Source organism: Mastigoproctus giganteus, chromosome 4 (assembly GCF_048544385.1).
Source record: "Mastigoproctus giganteus isolate SK-2022 chromosome 4, ASM4854438v1, whole genome shotgun sequence".
Taxonomy (NCBI): Eukaryota; Metazoa; Arthropoda; class Arachnida; order Uropygi; family Thelyphonidae; genus Mastigoproctus; species Mastigoproctus giganteus.
The window spans coordinates 115,951,947-115,971,691 of NC_143578.1; the positions used below are offsets into that span (position 1 = coordinate 115,951,947).

Consider the following 19,745-nt stretch of genomic DNA (forward strand, 5'->3'; position numbering starts at 1 on the left):
CATCTAGACAAGACTGCAGTTATAGTTCAGACACAGCATGCTGTTAAGGGGAAGTCTTGTCTGACAAATTTGATTGGATACTATGATGTGGTCACAAAAGATATAATTTTTATATCATATACTTAAATTTTAGGAAAGCTTTTGATACTGTTGCACATGGAAGACTACTCTACAAATTGTAGCAGTATGGCATTAAGGCTACAATGGATTAAAGGATGGTTGAGTGGGAGAAGACAGAGTGGTAATCAATGGATACTGCTCTTTGGGGACTAATGTTATTAGTGGAGTCCCCCAGAGTTCAGCGTTGGGCCCATTGTTGTTTTCTGCTTTTATCAATGATATTGATGAAGGTATATCAGGGTTAATGTCAAAGTTTCAGATAATATGAAGGTTGGCAGGGTTGTTAATGACAGTAATGATAATACACTACTGCAGCAGGATCTAGAAAAGTTGGACAGATGGGCTGAGAGGTGGCAACTGAAGTTTAACATGGACAAATGTAAAGTATTGCATATGGGTAGCAGTAACCCCAGAGTAACGTACCAACTGTGTGGTACTACACTCAGTGTAGTAGAGAATGAAAAGGACCTGGGGATAATTGTGCAGTCAGATATGAAATTTTCTGACAGTGCAGACGGGCTGCAAGAGTAGCTCATGGTGTCTTGTCTATGATATACAGCAATTTTGCTAGCAGGGATGAGGGGATGATTGTCCCCTTGTGTAAGGCAATGGTTGGGCCACACTTTGAGTACTGTATTCAGGTGTTGAGGCCTCATTTTAGAAGTAATGTAGAGCTGCTGGAACTAGTACAGAGTAGTGCAACAAGATTAGAGTGGAACAAAGGGTTGCTATTACCAAGAAAGGCTTAAGTTTTGCAAGTTGCAGCATCTGGAAACGAGGCACCTGCGAGATGATCTAATTGAGGTGTAGAAGGCCTTGAATGGTTTGAGAAGGTCAGTGCTGATGGGATTCTTCCTCTTGCTCATATTACTCACCTGAGGGGACATAAATTCAAATTGAGAAAGGCAATTGTAGAATAGATGTGTGGAAAATTTGCCTTTGGCCAGCGAGTGGTTGATAGTTGGAACAAACTTCCATCTGTCACAGTGGAGGTTGAAAACTTAAATAAGTTCAAGGCAGAACTAGACATGCATTTGGAGTGAATGGATGGATGAAACGGGAAGGTTTATTTTTTTTTTGTTGATGCTATATAAGCTTACTTTCTTGCATCATATGCCTCTACTAATGCTAATATCAGAATTGGGGGTTCCTCAGTAATTGGGTCTTGGACAACTGTTGTTTCTGGTTTTCACAAATGGCATCATTGAGGGGATGGAGGGTATGATGTCAAAATTTGCAGATGATGTAACAATGGAGAAAGGTCAGTGTCAAGCACCCTGTTCAAGTGATCCTGAAGGATGACTTCAATGATGGTCTGAAAAGTGACAGCTGTGCATTAAATTTCAACAAAATTCAGGGCATTATCCTTGGGGAATATCAACACCAAATTACTTGAACACTTGATGGAGTTGAATTAAACACAGTAGATGAAGAAAAGGATCCAGGAATTATGATGTGAATTTCTCCAAGCTGCGTAGATGGGCAGCATAGGAATGTTCATGGTGTCCTATTGATGATTTATTGGACTATAGTCTGTAGAGATAATCAAATCTCCAGAAGATGCTGTTTGCCAGATGGTGAAGTACACTCAGGAATATGAGGGGCAGTATGTTCTAGAAGTATTTGTCAATATTCATGGTACGTTTGACAGGTTTGTCATGTAGAGGAAATCCTATCCAGAATAAGAGCCACTGAGTGTTCAAGTAAAATGTTTTCAGTATTTAAGCAGTATTTTTGTGAAAGAAAGGTTATCAGAACAGCATATACAGAAATTGAAAGAAATCTTGTTAGAGGTTGTCCTCAAGGCTCGGTGATCGGTCTTCAGGCCTTGTGCTTGATGAGTTTTTAATGTTGTGACTGATGTCATAGCGTATGCTGACAATTTGCTGATATTGGTATATGGCAACACAGTCACAAATTGTGGAGCGTGCAGCACAAATTTTGGGTGATTTGTTGGAATGGGCTGGAATAAATGGACTTCAGATCTCAGAAGCTAAAACAGTGCAAATGCTGCTGAAAGGTCATTTGAGCATGAATAGGCATCCACTTGCAAGAGCATCAGGAATATCAGTAAGATATAATGCTGTTGTTAAATTCTTGCAAATAAAGGTGGGAGAGCAATTAAACTTTGTCCCCAATGCTAAATATTTAAAAGATAAAGTGCATACTCTGTACACCAAGTTAAGAAGAGTAATAAGAGTTGATTGAGGCATAAGAGGCCGAGCTCTAAATTTACTGTACGATTGCCTATTTGTTCCTATTATAACTTATGCATCTATAGCATGGCTTCATAGGATAACAAACCCTGTGATTAAAAAATATATAATGCAGGCTCATAGATTCGCTCTCTTGGCTGTTACAAGAGTATGTCAAATGGTATCAGCCGATGCTCTGCAGGTGGTGTCTGGCAAATTACCGGCTGATTTACAAATAGTGCTTACAGCATTAATGTATTGTACAAGAAATAACATCAGAAAGTCAGTCTTGAACGTGAGTTCCTATCCAGATTTAGAGAGGTTATATATAAGGCAGGACGTTAAAGAAGAAAAGAAAAGGATTCAAAGTGAATTAATACAAGTATGGCAAAGGAGGTGGAAGACCTCAGAAAAAGGTCATGTGACTCATGTTTTTGCCTAGAATGGATATGTTACGGGTAAGGAAGAATCCTTGGCAGCAATTCAGAGTTAGTGCTGTCTTTCTGATAACAGGTCATGGATTAGCCAAGAGGTCATGGATTAGCCAAACATCGGCCCATATTATGTTTCATTGTGAGAACTATGTTGACACAATGAAACATAGTTCTCACAATGAAACATAATTGTGAGAACTATGTTGACATTAAAGTCAACTAGAGTTAGCATTAGGAAATTTGGAATAGCAGCTCCTCTGGAACGTGTTTGTGGATAAATGGAAATTCACTTACTTTAATAATTTTGTTTACTCTGTGTTTAAAAGGAGAATACAATTAAAGCTAGATAGTAGAGCTGCCTCTCAGTGGCAGGGATGGAAACCTAGCCCATTGGAATAGGCGGGATAAACAATGAATTCAAAGTCTGTTTCTTCTTGGCTAGGGCCAAGTATCATTGCGCTCTCCAATTTGAGTTGTGTTTAATTTGAAATTCTTTTTTTTTAAATAAATAGTTTTAAGCATGACAAAAGCTAGAAAAAGATAAGTCATGAACCACATATAAGCTATGGCTTGGGTGGTGAGAGGCTTACTTGGTATTTTGAATGTCATGTAGAGATAGGCATTTTAATTTCATTGTATTAGGCAGTTGTATGACAGCATTTGGAATACTGCATCCAAGTATGGAGACCTCACCAAAAAAGTGCCACTGAACTTGAAAGGATCCAAAGACTGGAAAGCCCCATTGGTGAGATCAGAAGAAGGGCAGCCATATGAAGAAAAACTGATTATGTGGGTTACAGGGCTTGACGACCTAACACATTAGCGGATAGTAAAATGAACCAACACAAAATGTTCATTGTTATAAATAATTCCAGATAGACTATAAATTCAAATTATGGAGGGAGAAGTGGTTAGACTGGATTGCAGGAAGGTATCTTTTAGCCAGTTGTTGATTATTGAAATAAGTTACCCATGTGAACAGTTGAAGCTAACAGCTTGGAAAAATTTAAAATTGAGCTAGATGGTTACCTATGTGAGATGTGAAGTATACATTAGTCTGTTTTTTTTTTTTATCTACTTTTTTATATACACTGAGCGATCACTGAATTATGACCACCCCTATGAAAACTGAATGCGACCCATTGACCACGTGAGGTACGAGAGTGCGCAGTTAGTCAACCTACATAGCAATGATAAGGTGTCAGTGGTTCTGTAGGTAGTAAAATTCCGAACGTGATGAGTAAAAGGAAGGATTTGTCGGACTTTGATAAAGGACAGATTGTGGGTGCTCGACAAGCTGGTGCCTCAATTTCCCAAACGGCTGAACTGGTGGGGTGTTCGAGAGCCACCGTAGTTAAAGTGTACCGGGACTGGTGTCAAAATGGTCAAACAACGACCTGATGGCAAAACTGCAAAGGTCAGCAAAAGGTTGATGTTAGAGGTGAGCGCCGGGTCCGACGACTTATACAGGTGAAGCACTGTTGAAGAGTTGACTACCCAATACAACATGGGCCAACCCAGAACAATATCTGGCATGACCATGCATCGCACATATGGGCTTTACCAGCAGACGACCCCTATGGCAACCTTTCCTAACCAAGGTTCATTGGCGTAAAAGACTCTCCTAGTGCAAAGAGCATGCAAGTTAGACGTTAGAAGACTGGAAGAAGGTGTGCTGGTCGGATGAGTCATGTTATTTACTCCACTGTGGATGGTCGTGTATGGATTTGGCATCAACAACATGAGGCTCTTCATCCATCATGCATGGTATCAAAAATGCAGGCCAGTGGAGGTGGTTGTATGGTGTGTGGGGCATGTTTCACTGGCAGGAACTTGGACCCTTGGTGCATGTGGAACAACATATCAATGGTCTCTGCTATTGTCAACTGCTTGCTGTGCACATCCAGCTATGTTACACTTTTTCTCGAATGGTGATGGTGTCTTCCAAGATGACAATGCACCAAGGCATTGGGTACTTGTTGTGCAGGAATGATTTGAGGAACACAGTTCTGACTTCCAGCATATCGATTGGCTTCTGAACTCCTGATATCAATCCTATTGAGCACTTGTGGGACACTATGGAAAGGCATATCAGGCATCTGGGCGGCGCCTCCATAGCCAGGTGGGAAGGAGCAGCAGTGCGTAGCACACGCTTCTTGATTAGACCGGGGTTCAAGCCCGTCACCACCAAATACGGAGGATGCGGAAAGGTCAGGGAATGACCACCGCATATCCCGGAGCAATATGGCCTTAGTTGCTAATGCTCCTAAAAACCAAATAACAACAACAACAGGCATCTGGATAGACCGACCACCTCCATACCTGCATCTGATGACCGATTTAAACACAGCTTGGCTGGCCATACCTCCTGAACGCTCCTGTCATCTTGTTGAATCAATGCCATGTCAGATAGCTGCTGTACTGAGGGCAAAAGGAGGATCTACGAAGTATTAGGTAGGTGGTCATAATTCAGTGATCACTCAGTGTATATTTCTTTTATTTTTTTATATATTTCTTTATATTTTATTGCTATTTTTGATTTATTTATTACTATTTTTTGTTATTTATATATTTTTGGATGGTGTAGCAAACCCTGTAATTTCTGTACACTGTTATAATTTCATTGTATTAGGCATCCAAGTCATAAGTTTGCCATAACTAAATCCAGATATATATTTATCATAACTAAATCCAGAATCCATCATAACTGAAGTCCAGAGTGTGTGTGAGGATCTTATATTGTGTACCTCAGTTACTTACTCACTAGGGGGTAGGGAGTAGTATTTGTTGGGAACTGGGTTCAAAAATCTAGAGCTATAGAGAAATATGGGGTATTTGGTTTTATGTTTGCAGGAGCTTGACAGGAGTGTATGTCATCTGAGTGTGGCACCATAGGGCACCACCCTCAGATGAGATGCACTCCTGGATTTGGGTCACTACTAATGAACAGTCATGTGATCTGCTGCACCTAATTGAGGCCATACAGTTGCATGTTATGAAGTTCTGAGTGACTATGTAGTGTGAGTAGATGGAGGGGATATATTAATGTCGGGTGGTTAGTGCTGAGTTTTTTTTTTTCTTTTGTCTTCCTCTTGTGTTCTGTACATTTCTTGTATGCCTAGTTATGTGCTTCTCCTCTCCTTGAATACATTGTTAATGAAATACTAGAAGGCAAAGAGGTTTCTTTATTTTGGATGTAGATGATTTTGTTTTTCATAGAAAGGCCATTTCATACCTGTGAGCCAAATTCTCAGTATCAACAATAGACAGTGAATAAGTTTCTGTCACATATCATATAAATAAGTTTGTATATAAATAAATAAAAACCTATAAATAAATGTGTTTATAGATAAGTTTCTGTGTCACATAACTTGGGAAAGGCTTTCTTCAGTTTTTCAGAAGCTTGGTGATTCTCAGCATCTGTAATTCTCTATATGTCAAGCTCTTCTATTGTGCATCACTGTGATGTTTTTGACTTTTAAGGTTTTTTAATGTTCTGTCTCATGATTTTGCTATCCTGATCTTAGCAGTGCTGTCCTCTATGTTTGCTTCTAATTTATTGGATGAGTTCCCTTGAGGAGCATATCTTTTGACCTGCAGAATTATCCATGCTTCATTTGTTCCTTCTGTTTGTATTTTTTGCTGGCTTATAGGTTTGTCGCCCTGCTTGTGAGTTCCTCTTTAACTTTAAGGCACTTATTCTCTATAAGTAAATCAGTTATTGCTTTACTAATCCCCTTGTTTCTGTTATTAAAATCCAGATACAATTTCTGTAAATATTTTTTGAAAAAATATTTACTTGTGGATATTCTGTCCTTGCTTGCTTCTATTATCTCTTTAGTTTTTTCTGGGGGGGGGGGATGGGTGCTGACCATCTTCTTCTGCACCTGTTTTGTTGTTGATCATCTGGGCTTATTTTTCTCACTTCTGTAGGAATCTCAAAATCCCTCCAGTTATAACTGCAGCACTGTCTATGCATACACCTGTGCATAATGACCTTTTAATCCCATTCACCAAAAATAACTTGTAGACTTTAAAATATATCTGTCCTTTGTTTTTTTTCAGTCTATGAAAGATTAAATCTTCATCAATTTGGAAATTATATATTGCTATTTCATAAAAACCATTAACTGAGCATAGTTTGTATTGTCAGTGGACACAATTCATTGAACCGAATTGTGAATGTATTGCTCTGTTTGACTTGATATCAACTGACTTGTATTGCCTCCAGTATCACTGTCCCTTTTTTTTAATCATATCATTTGAAGCACAGATCATCCTGGGTTTTATTAAATATTTTTATTGCTGCTGACAATATAAGGTTCTCTCCTATTATATGAGCTTTTTTTGGTTTTGCAGTGAGTAAGATGCTTTTGGTAATTTATCAGGCAAATGGTTTTGTAAGGAATTGTGTTCTGCCATTGTTGTTCTGCTGCTTTGAATGTTTCATATTAATCCTTGTATTTTTTGTTGCTGAATTCAAAAATTCAGCAACGTTTCATTTTCATTAAACAGATTTTTTTGAAAGAGGGAGTCAACGAAATAACATTATCTGGAGAAGAAAATTGTTGTGTGGTGTTAATAGATAAGCTCTCAGTAATATATAAAAGTGCTGATTGTCTAGTTATTTAATAATTTGTAATTTTTTTTTTTTTTTTTTTTTTTTTGCGAAAAAAAAACAAAAAAAAACACCACTTTTTTAGTTTTCTTTTTTTTACATTTTATAGGAATAACCAGTTGTCTAATTTACCTCCAGAATTATCAAACTTGAAGGCTCTAAGAGAAATAAATTTATCCTTCAACAGGTATGATATAAAATATATACTATATATATATATATATATATATATATATATATATATATATATAAGTGATCTGTAATGTAGAACATTATATGGGAGGTAGAATCGACTATCCCCCACATAATGTGTGTGAATCAGCATCATTTTTCCAGAATCATTTCATGTTTATTGCCTCATAATATACCTGTACACAGAGCTTTTAAAAAAAGGTAGAGCAGTGATGGGTTATCAAATTTAGTTATTTGTCTTTGTCTCATGTTGACTTTGTAAGATCAATGGCTCCTTGTGTCATGTTTGGTCTTATTCATTACCCAAAATTGGTTGCCAGAGATTTGTAACTTAGAAAATGGCATCGGCATCTATGGCCATAGATGCCGATGCGCCTAAAAAATCCCACAAACAAACAAGCAAGGGAATGGTGCATTGTCAAAAACTCAGGTTTATGAGTAATATACTGCATTTGAAGATAGCTTTGAGAGTGTGCAATTTCGCTCCTTGCTACATGGCAATAAACAGCAGCCAATCACATGATTAACAAAATTGAGAAGCATGGACAATGAGCAACCTTCCAAGTGCAGTACTTAATTGCATGAATATTAACAAAGCTGAAAAGCTTATTCTTGATGATTAACACACAATTATTTTGTTTTTTATGAAACTGTAAACACAAACAGCATTAGGACCAATGATACTTAGTGCATGGATTGAAGGTTGAGAACATAGAAGATACTTTAATTTCTGTAGATTGTAAAATTTAGGAAATACGCATGAAGAAAGGTTGTTCCAGAAAATGGAATTGAAGGGATAAATGAGGGGGAAGAAAAGGTAGTTATGTGAGTTTGATGATGGGCAGTAAATGGATGCTGACTGGTTGTAGCACATTTTCAGACTGATTTGGAAGAGAAGAGACAGTGCCCGTGGAAGTATCTGTAGAAAAGGCATATAACAGGAAATGCCTATGAGATGGAGAGTGGAGAGACTTTGTAAGAGATGAATCATTAATTAACCTGACTCTTCTCTTTTGAATGGAGTCTAGAAGCCTGAGATGGGTTTTGATGCACCACCCCAGGGAATAATGCACTATAAAGCCTCAGGACCTTGAGGCTTATCACAGACATTTTCTCAGATTAGATAAGCTAAGGCTTGCTGCTTGAGAGTCTAAATTGCTCATGGAACTGATATCCATGTGGCCTGTAAGTCAAGTGGACCAAATTTCAATGAAATCCAATCATTATGCAACAACCAAATCCTCTGCTTGCACCTTCACAATGGTGGGACTGTTAGTAACCCTGAATACATCCCCCCCATGTACTGAAACATTACACCTAGTATGCTGAAGATGATCATGAAGTGTGAACTAACGTAAGCAGGAGTCAAGGTGTGGTATTTGCACCACCCAGAAGAATGCCACCTATATGTGTCACCAGGCAATACTAGGTGGTAGATGACTCTCATCAACCAGTGCAATACCACCGCTTCACAAATGGCTTCAAGTGGAAAATGTATATTTAGTCTCCAGAGCAAAGCTTCAGCAACTCCCATACCTTCCATCATGCAGTATGATTAATGTCTTTTGAAGTTCCAATGAGCACCATGACGAGATTCAGACTTTCTTACATTTCATGGGTACAACTCTAAAATGATGTTCATGAGTTGGCCACAAGCCCACCAGATCGAACTTAATGATAAAACTATACAAAGCATCTGGATCAGCTAGTGTAAAATCTAGCTGCATCTCCTCTGCCAGATAGTGAAACCTTGGCCCTCATAAACAGCTTCATCTTCTCGAATATCCACCACAAATTTCTTAAATGTTCATTTCCAGATAATTCTCCAATTACCTGGAAATGAACCAAGTAATTGGAGAAACAAATATCTTCTGTTTTTGCAACCTTCAACTCACATGGATTTTAGATCATACAAATTAGGGCAGATTTGAGATTTGTACAGATAGTTTTTCAGAATAAAAGTAATGCCAAAAGCAAAAGAGAAAATTTTAGATGCAAAGGGAGCAATGTTTGTGATGTGCTTATTCCAAGAGAGAGAGAGAGAGAGAGAGAGAGAGAGAGAGAGAGAGAGAGAGAGAGAGAGAGAGAGAGAGAGAGAGAGAGAGTGAGTGAGTGAGTGGAAGTCAAAGTAATTTAACCCCGGGGGCTCACATCTGGTGAGTATGGGCTTGGCAAACCCAGGGTCCTGAGCTGGATATCATCATTCTTCTCTTTCTTGGTGATTCCTTTCTACTTCTCTCTCTCCCTCTCAGGGGGTAACTTGGGAATTTTTTTTTTTTTTTGGCTGGTGCAGCATAAGCCTTAGGCTTCCTTGTACCATATGGCCATTAATAATAATAATAATAATAATCCCTAATAGAGCTATGTGACCTTGTCTGGAGATCTAAATATTATTGAAGAGAAGCACAGCAGTATACTCCTTTTTGCAAGATATACTACAGGACTGAGTTTTAGGATTGAATTAACAAAGTTATCTTTTCCCTATTGAAGAATTACCTGGAAATCAGCATTTAAGAAAATCAGCTCTAAATTTGTGAGGATATTCAAGAATATGAAGCTTGGTCTTGAGAAGACTAAAGTTTCTCAAACTGGATGGCAATCCCCACAATCACAGTCAGACATCTGTAGACCCGTTAACTATTGGTTTGTTGTTGTTTGTTATTTGGTTTTTAGGAGCGTTAGCAACTAAGGCCATATTGCTCCGGGATATGCGGTAGTCATTCCCTGACCTTTCCGCATCCTCCGTATTTGGTGGTGACGGGCTCGAACCCCGGTCTAATCAAGAAGCGTGTGCTATGCACTGCTGCTCCTTCCCACCTGGCTACGGAGGCGCCTTAACTATTGGTGGAATGAGGATTGTAAGAATGCCAAAAAAAGGAAAAAACTGAGTGTGGAATATATTCTTCAAATATCCTACCACCAATAATCTTATAAATTATAAGAAACTCAGAGCCAAGGTCCGACACATCAGAAAGAAAGCTAAAAGAAACTCTTGGAACCGATTTGCAACTTCAATCAATAAAAATACTGATGTAAGAATAATATGAGAAAAAATTAAGACAACTAAATGGCAAATTTCCTCCTTTATCCTCACTAATTTTCAATTGGAATGGACAGGAGCTCTCTACTCCTGTAGAGATTGCGAATACTCTAGGGACCATATTCTCCCAGTTGTCTGCCTCGACTTCATACGATCCATAATTTCAGAAGATCAAAGCTTCAGCCGAAAAATCAAAATTTAACTTCAAAACGACCGCTTCTCTACAATCAGATACTTACTATGATCAAACTTCAAGAAACTATATACAGGGTGTCTCAAAAATACACAGTATAACTTCAGGAATGAGTTCCTCATATGTAGACAATAAAAATATTTTATATCAACATAGTTCCGGAAATGCTTTGTTTCCGAGTTTTGAAGGTCTGTCTATGACACTTAACTGTTCACATCACCTTATAGTAATTGTTCAAAATGTCCACCTTCTGCCTGAATACCACTGGCAGAACATTACTCGCACAGGGTAATCTGCTGGTGTCAAGGCCTGTACTCATTGCAGATGGTAAGGATACAGTTTGTGTGCTCGCAACACTCTCCAAATAGTCTAACGTTGGACAGTCATTGCATTGCTATTCTGCGTGTGCTGATTCCATGAGTGGCATGCACAATATCCAAAATCTCCTCCTCTACTTGGCGCCTCCATAGCCAGATGGGCAGGAGCAGCAGTGCGTAGCACATGCTTCTTGATTAGACCGGGGTTTGAGCCCGTGACCACCAAATATGGAGGATGTGGAAAGGTCAGGGAATGACCACCACATATCCCCGGAGCAATATGCCCTTAGTTGCTAATGCTCCTAAAAACCAAATAACAAACAAACAAACAAACCTCCTCTACTTCAGGAGTCATAGATCTTGGTCGCCTTCTGTCGGCAGCATGAGGTGTAAAGGTCCCATGTTCACAAAGGTGGCAATGGATACCTTCAAACGTTTTCCTGTCTGAACATCTTCGTTCTGGGAACCTTTCGTGGTACAAACGACAAGCCTCCAGAGCATCCCCATCCGCCAAACCATACATAAAGTGCCTATCTGCTTGTTCCTGATTTGAGTACATGGTTGGAATGAAAAACCACCAGATTCTGGACATCTCTTGCGGGAGATAAGACATTCTGGTTAATAACTCGGGAACCAAGCATTTCCAGAACTATGCTGATATAAAATATTTTTATTGTCTACATATGAGGAACTCATTCCTGAAGTCATGCCGTGTATTTTTGAGACACTCTGTATACCTGTACCTCAAAGAACATTGCTGCTTCAACACTTAGATAATAAATCATGATCCTTGCTGTTGACCTTTTACAACCGTATATTTACTGAATGTTCATTCCCCCACTCGCTGGCATCACTCCTATGTAGCCGACCGGGCTAGGTGGGTAAAGTACCTACCTGGCAACCCAAAGGTCGCAGGTTCGAATCCCACCTCGGGCTTGGATTAGAGTACTGCAAAAATCTTGGAGGTGCATTATGGCCATAGAAGCCGATGTACCAACAATTAACTAAAAAACAAAAACAAAAAAATACTCCTATGTACTGGCAATTCCCAAACCAGGGAAAGATCATTCTATCCCTCACAACTATAGACCCATTTCTCTTACCAGTTGCTTGAGTAAAACCTTAGAAAAAATGATATACTGCCAATTAACATGGTATCTGGATTCAAAACATCTAATCTCTGATAACCATTTTGGTTTCAGAAAAAAATTGGTCATCCCTGGATCTCATGGTCAAAGCTGAAACAAATATTAGGAATATTAGGAATGCATTTATCCAAAATGAACATCTCATTATGGTCTGCCTTGACACAGAGAAGGCCTTTGACATCACCTGGCATTTTGGTATCTTAAAAGATCTTCATTCCCTTGACCTGAGAGGCCACTTTCCATGCTACATACAAAACTTCCTTCAGTATAGATCTTTTCAAGTTCACTATCAGCAAGTCTTCTTGCAAATCTATATACAAGAGGAAGGAGTCCCACAAGGCTCAGTTCTCAGTGCTATCTTATTTGCATTGAGAATAAATCATATTACCAAATGTATTCCCAACACTGTGAACTCATACCTCTATGCCAATGATCTGACATCGGCATAGAGTGAACTGCAGGAAACAGCAGTTCACTGAATATGAACTTCATTGAAAGGCAGCTACAAATCTCACTAAACAATACTAAACTATGGATGACACAGAATGGTTACCGACTACCTCATCAAAAATCTAGTGTCATTCACTTTTGTAACAAACAAGGGATGCATCCTGACCCAGAGCTACATCTGACAAATCATCCTATCTCAGTTATGAGTAGCATTCACCTCCTCGGTCTAATTTTTGATAGTAAACTTAATTTTTTATAACATATCAAATATCTCCAGACAACCTGCGAGAAAAAAATGAACATTCTCAGAGTTATTTCTTCTACAACATGGGGTGCAGACTGCTACACCTTACTTCACCTGTATAGAACTCTAATTAGGTCTCATCTTGATTATGGGGCCCCAGTGTATGACTCTGCTAGGGAGAGTGTGCTAGTACGGCTTGCTCCTATTCAACATTCTGCCCTCAGGATTGCTAGAGGTGCTTATAGAACATCGCCAGTACAAAGTCTCTACACTGAAGCCCATGAAGTTCCACTTTGTCTCAGAAGAAAGGTGTTAATTCTGAATTATGCTGCTAAAATTCAAAGCATGCCTACCCATACCATTTGGCCAATACTTAGTGATCCACAGTTTAAAATATTTTACAGAAATAAACCCAGAACAGTTCAACCTACTGGTATTAGATTGCAGGCTCTATGAGAAAGTTGGTATGTACACCTTGAAAAAGTCCTCCAAGATCCAAACACTTCAGTTCTCCCATGGTCCTGTATTAATCCATCCTGTGACAATTACTTCCTAAACCGGGGAAAAGATTCCCTTTCAAATATTCCCTTTCCCTCACAAAATTATCCGCATTTCACAAAAATATATACGGATGGATCCAATTCTGATAGTGGAGTAGATGCTGCAGCAATTTTCTCTTTTAACACTATCTCTGCCTACTGAATGCAGAGTTATACAGCTGAGTTTTTTGCCATTAAACTTGCCCTACAAAATATTCTCCATCAAAAAAAGTATAATATATACGGACTCGCAGAGTACACTAGTAGCCTTACAAAACACCTCACCAACCAATCCTTTAATAAAAACCATAAGAAGTAAGATGATTCATATTCAGGAACTCCAGCAAGTAGTCATCTTCTGCTGGATCCTTGGCCACATTGAGATACCAGGAAACAAATGCACAGACTAAGCTGCAAAATATCCATTTAACCCAGCATCTTCAGGTTTTTGCATTCCATATGTTGATTACAGATCTATGAAACGAAGGATATATAAGGAACAATGGACACTTCTATGGCAAGCTCAAATGGATAATAAGTTATTGCAAATAAAACCAGAACCACAGTTATGGACCTCTAATTTCCATGCTAACAGAAAGGAAGAAGTAATCTTAGCCAGAGCACGAATCGATCACAGTCAGTTTACTCACCTATTTCTCCTCACAGGAAATGATCCTCCATAGTGTTTTCACTGCAACTGTCCACTCACAATGAAGCACATTCTTGTTGAATGCTCTCTGTACAAACATGCTCGGCAATGTTCATTCAGCTTCCTTCCAAATCTAAAAGAACCTTTAAAACTCTCTCATATCATAGGCAATTATGCTAACCCCATAGAGTTATTCTGCTTTCTTAAATGAATAAAATTATATGATTGTCTCTGACTGTTTCCATAACAGTTGCCATTGATAACTTTCATATCACTGATAGGCGCAATATGGCCTAAGCAGCCCTTGCACCAAAAATAACAACAACAACTGGATGGCAGAATGCAATGTGCTATCATCAGCAAAGCTATGGACAAAATTTCCAGTCAATGGAAGAGGGTCATTAATATATAAGAGTTAAAGAGTTGAAGAAAGAACTGAACTTTCAGGAAGATACCAGCATTAGTGGAAAAATTAAAGACTGAGTGCCATCCACCTTAACTGCAGTAAGCTGTCAGAGAGAAAACTGGATACCCAATTGCATAATTAATAGTCAAATGCAGTCAGCAGTTTATAAGATGGAAGCTTGTTTCAATGACCGTTATGCCAAACATGATCAAAATCCTTAAAAATGTCAAGAGCAACAGCTTTATTCTCACCAAACCTTTCTATTGAACGTTTCCTTAGGTGGCTAACATAAGCCAGTATATCACCAGTGGGTTGACACTGACCGAATCCATATTGGTGATAATTGATCAGAAAGAATGTTTCAAGATAGCCAAGGAGTTACTGGTTAGTAGATTTCTCCATTACTTTGGAAAGAATAGAGGTAAGTGAAATGGGACAATAATTCAGTGAGAAATATTTATTGCTCCTTTTTTGGAACTGACTGGATATATGAGCAAATTTGCAAGCAGAAGGGAAAACACCAGCGGACTGAAAAAGTTTAAAAAGCAATACAGAACAGGAGCAAACTTGGGGGAAAACAGGTTTTGAGAGCAAGTAGAGAAATGCCATCAAGACCTAGAGCTTTCATGGCATCAAGACTTTAAATTTCTTTTGACATCCTTTTGATGAAAGACCACTGGAGACATTGAGTGGAGTGTACTGGGGACGGCAGGAGGTTGTTCACCAAGATTGTCAATACAAAAATTAGAAGAAAAGCAGATCTAGTAAGTTGACTTTTTGTTTAACTGAGTAGGCAATAGAACCATCAGGTTTTAAGAGAGGCAGAAATATAGATGGACAAATTTGCAGTCAAGCTTTGGCAAGAGACCAGAAAGCTTGATTACTGTTTGGACAAGAAGCAAATTTTCTACTCTTAGCCTGTTCAAAATCTAGTTTGGATTAATTAATAACTGCTTTACAATTGTTGTCAACTTTATTGTAGATCAACGGTTTTGGATGTCTGGTATTCTGGTGGGTAAATGAACAATGTGTGTGAGGTCATCAGTAATTGCAAAAGACCTAGCATCATAACCAACTGGGTCAGTGTGACTAGAAAACTGAAGCCAGCTGGAGTTGTGGACATTAAATCACCAAAGAAACTTAGACTATAGAAAATCAACTTTCAGAAAAAGGAAGTCGGAGTTCCAAGTGATTAGTGGAATTGGGAGAATGATAGAGGCAACAGACGAACTTGACAGAATGGGTAGAGAGATTTTAAACCAGAGAAGATTGAAAAGAGGGGGATTCCAAATTACTGTCTTTGACAGGGAATGTTAGGGTAGACATATGCACAAGTACCACCTTTGAAGCAGAGGAAATCTTACAGCAAATAATTAGGATATCTGAGATGAGCAGCAGTTGAGGCAACCAATAATTGGTATTCTGTTGGAAAAGTAAGTGGAGCTCAGCAGATGGTAAATGGAAATGGACAACATTGATATTGGAACTGAGACTATGTATATTTGTGAAGTTAGTGAGGAAGTGTTTACAAGATTAAGATCTTTATGCGGATAAGTTTGTTCTGTTAATTTGACTATTAATGATGCATTCAGGTGATAAAATAAAATTGAAATGAGGGCCATTTATGAATTAATCAAATTTTTGGATATGACACATTCACATGGCAGGAATATACCCAGCTCCTTGACATATTTTGGCCTTTACAATGTACCCCCCCCCCCCACACGCACTACTCTGACACCCTCTAGTCACTAGCTGATAGTTATAAATAAATTCAGTCTGGTTGATTATTTATGGTCCAGCTGTCCTGTGAAAACAGTTTTATTGCTGTTCCTTCAAAATGTAACTAAGATTGGATCTCACCACAGTGCCCATCATCAGGGCCTATCATAGGCTGAGGCCTGGGCCAGCCACAAGCATGTCCAACTGGTTCTGTCGAACAGGACCCCTTGCTGAAATGTTCTAAATAATAATATCATCCACGTCTTTTCCGAATTTCTATCAGTGGAGCCTACCTATTGATTATTGGTTCCTATTATTATTTATTCATGTTCCTATTTTTATGAAATTACTACAATTGCTAAACAATATTGTAGATTAATGTATTAAATATTATTCTTATTTAAGATTTTTTGTTCAGTATAATATAAAATTATTTAATTCTTTCTTAGTTACTGTAAAATTTGAAAAAAAATCACTATTACAAAAACACAGCCTCCGTAGCTGAGTGGTTAGGAGCAGGAGTGCAGTAGCACACTCTGTTGACCCAGGTTCAAGCCTATGGCTGCTAAATACGGTCTCTCTGCCAACCCACACTGGAACAGCGTGGCACATTATGGTCCATTTCCCTCAACATGAATTGTTGAGGAGGCTTCCATCCTGCAGGGGATTAATAATGGTTGCAGTTTACTTTTTTTTTTATTACAAAAACACCCCGTATAAGTTTTCCACAGGACCCCAGGGCCCCCAAGTAATTCTTGAACAGGGGCTTGCAAATTTTGTGGCCAGCCCTAGCCTAGGCAAACTAGGCATGTGCCTAGTGCCTGTATTTTGAGGGGAGGCCTGTAAATGGCAGTGGGCACAGCCAAAATCAGTGATATCCAGTAATGTAACAATGAGCATGAGTGCTCGTGTTCCTTATAAAATTTGCAAATAAAATATACTTTCAAATTGCGATGTAGCTTCTAGTCAAAATGCACTTGCCACCGATATGTTCAGATTTATATATATTTCCTTAGAAATATATGCAGATTTATTTGCTTTACATTTTTATATTGATTGTGTAATAATTCTGATTTTTACACAATTGGAAAATTTTCTGTTATTTATAAATGTGACTTAAGTGATCCACAGCAAAAATTAATTACGTAATTTAACATTATATGCTCCTGTTGCATTTACCTTGATTGCATAGTATGTTTGAATTAATATTGATCAAGATCACTGAGCAGTGCACCCATTCGATAGGTCCTGAGGAGAACACTGCTTACTCAGTTTCTGAGTTTCATAATTCATACATGAAGCCTTAGACTAAACTAACCATTCATTAAACAAGTTTACTATTTGGTGAATGTTTTTATAACTTTTAGATTTTAACTGGTAAAAACATTGGACACAGCAACCTTTGCCCATCTGAATTTGCCCACTAGCTGTCTAAAGGAAAATTAAGAAGCCTAAAGGATTGTGGCTATTCAAAATGCACTCTCGGGTACTTATTTTTTATGGAAAAGGTTGTATTGTCAAAGATGCTATAATATTGGAACTAGTAAAGTGATTGTTTGAACATTTTCGCTTTTTCTCTCTTCCAAAATGTGCTGTAGTTAGTAGGGAACGTAATTTCGATTAATTTACTGCATATACAGGGTGGGTGGGAAGTCACTCCCTGTTTTTAAATTGTTATATCCAGTAAAGTAATGCATGTATTGGAATTAACTGTATGTTGTTTTATTGTGTCTTTTATGCCATTACTTATGCGGTTTTCATTGTTTCAGATCCCTCTGAAATCCCATAGAAATGGCCAGTGTACAATCCATTGAGGAAAGAGCTAAAATTGCCGCTAGGTATGAGGTGTGGAAGTCAGTTGTCCAAGTGCAATGGTGGTGGAGGAGTCGACATGGAAGGCATGCTGTTTTGGATCCAAAAACAATCGAAAGCTGTCACAAAAAATTAGTGACGACTTGTAGTGTAGTGGACAGCAAGAGATTCAGTAGGCCTTCGACATCAAGATCTGAGGAAAATGTGAATCAACTGAAAGATATTTTCAGTTGAGGCCCTTCGAAATCCACACGTCAGGCTTCAAGAGAGAGTGGTTTAACACGTCATGGTGTGCGTGTTGTGCTCCATAAAGACTTACAATATCAACCGTGGAAGCCACATTATGTGCAACAGAAATGAGATGCTCGCATGGGAGGAAGATTTTCCAGACCTGTTCAAAAACATTCTTTGGACATACGAGACTGTTTCATGTAGTGGGGTTCATTAATTGACATAACAATCATAATTGGGCCAATAAAGATCCCCAGGAGAGGTTGAAAGAATGCAGAACAAGCCAAAAGAGACGGTGTGGTGCACTATAACTTCCTGTATCATTGGACCATATCTGATACGAGACACCATGAATGGTGAACGATCCTCGAAATGTTGCAAAATTTTGTGTGGCCTACAATTTCTGCATGGAGAAACACTCAAGAGTTGATGTTTATGCAAGACGGTGCTCTCCTGTATTTTCCCTTGACTGTTAGGGAGTGGCTCAATGAGCATTTCCCAGGACGCTGGATAGACCTTCGGGAACCCACAAAATGGCCTGCACGAAGTCCAGGCCTAACCCCATGTGATTACTTTTTATGGGGATGGGCCAAGGAAGAAGTGTATAAGAGTAAACCTAAGAATATTGATGAACTTGAAAACAAGATCTGTCAGGTCATATCCAGTGTTCCTGTACAATTCTTAAGGAAGGCCACAGAAAATGTATCTGCCTGTTTAAAAAAATGTGTGGAAAATGCTGGGGTCTCATCAAGTTGTAACTTTCAGGAAACAAATGGCAAACAATAAGCTACAAATCAGAAAAAAATGATTTGCAGTGTGCAGTGCTATTTTGTATATTTTAGGAAATATAACATTTTTAAAATAGGGAGTGACTTCCCACCCACCCTGTAGACATGATGCATTTGCAATAACTTATATGTCTGTAAATTTCCTGTGGTCTGAGGCTTTTGCCCTGAATTTTTTTTAGTATTAAACTACTAAATTCTATTTGCCATCGCTCATATTGTGGACTTAATTTTAACTTTTTTAACAGTTGACAACTGGGTTGCCAGCTGTTATACCAACAGGATACCTACCCACCCATCCACTCACTGATGAAGGGCCAAATATTCCTGAAATGGATGTCTGCATGGTGGTATTCACTGAGAATAAGTAACATTGGCCTTTGCCGTTGGGGAAGCTTTACTTATTTGAAGTATAACCAAATAGGCAACTCATTGTGAAGGCATTCACAATATGAGATGTAATGAAATGATGCCATTATAATAACTTTGCTTAATTTACTTTGTATAGACAGGATGCATTTTCTCTAACTGATATGTCTGTAAATTTTCCTGCAGTCTGCAGCTTTGCTCTGAATATAATTATGAGTTTGATTAGGTATCAAACTCATATTATTATAATCATTATGATTATAATTATTTGTTAATTATTA

The 19,745-nt window shown here is 38.4% G+C and overlaps 1 protein-coding gene across 3 annotated transcripts in view; it reads left to right on the forward strand.

The window, feature by feature from the left end:
- Window positions 1–19,745, forward strand: part of LOC150087009 (leucine-rich repeat-containing protein 40-like) — a 500,077-nt gene that overhangs the window by 450,603 nt on the left and 29,729 nt on the right. For all 3 annotated transcript variants that reach the window (XM_090372899.1, XM_090372898.1, XM_090372896.1), the window contains exon 13: window positions 7,477–7,554. In XM_090372899.1, coding sequence (XP_090229025.1) covers window positions 7,477–7,554 — 78 coding nt within the window. The remainder of the gene's footprint in view (window positions 1–7,476; window positions 7,555–19,745) is intronic.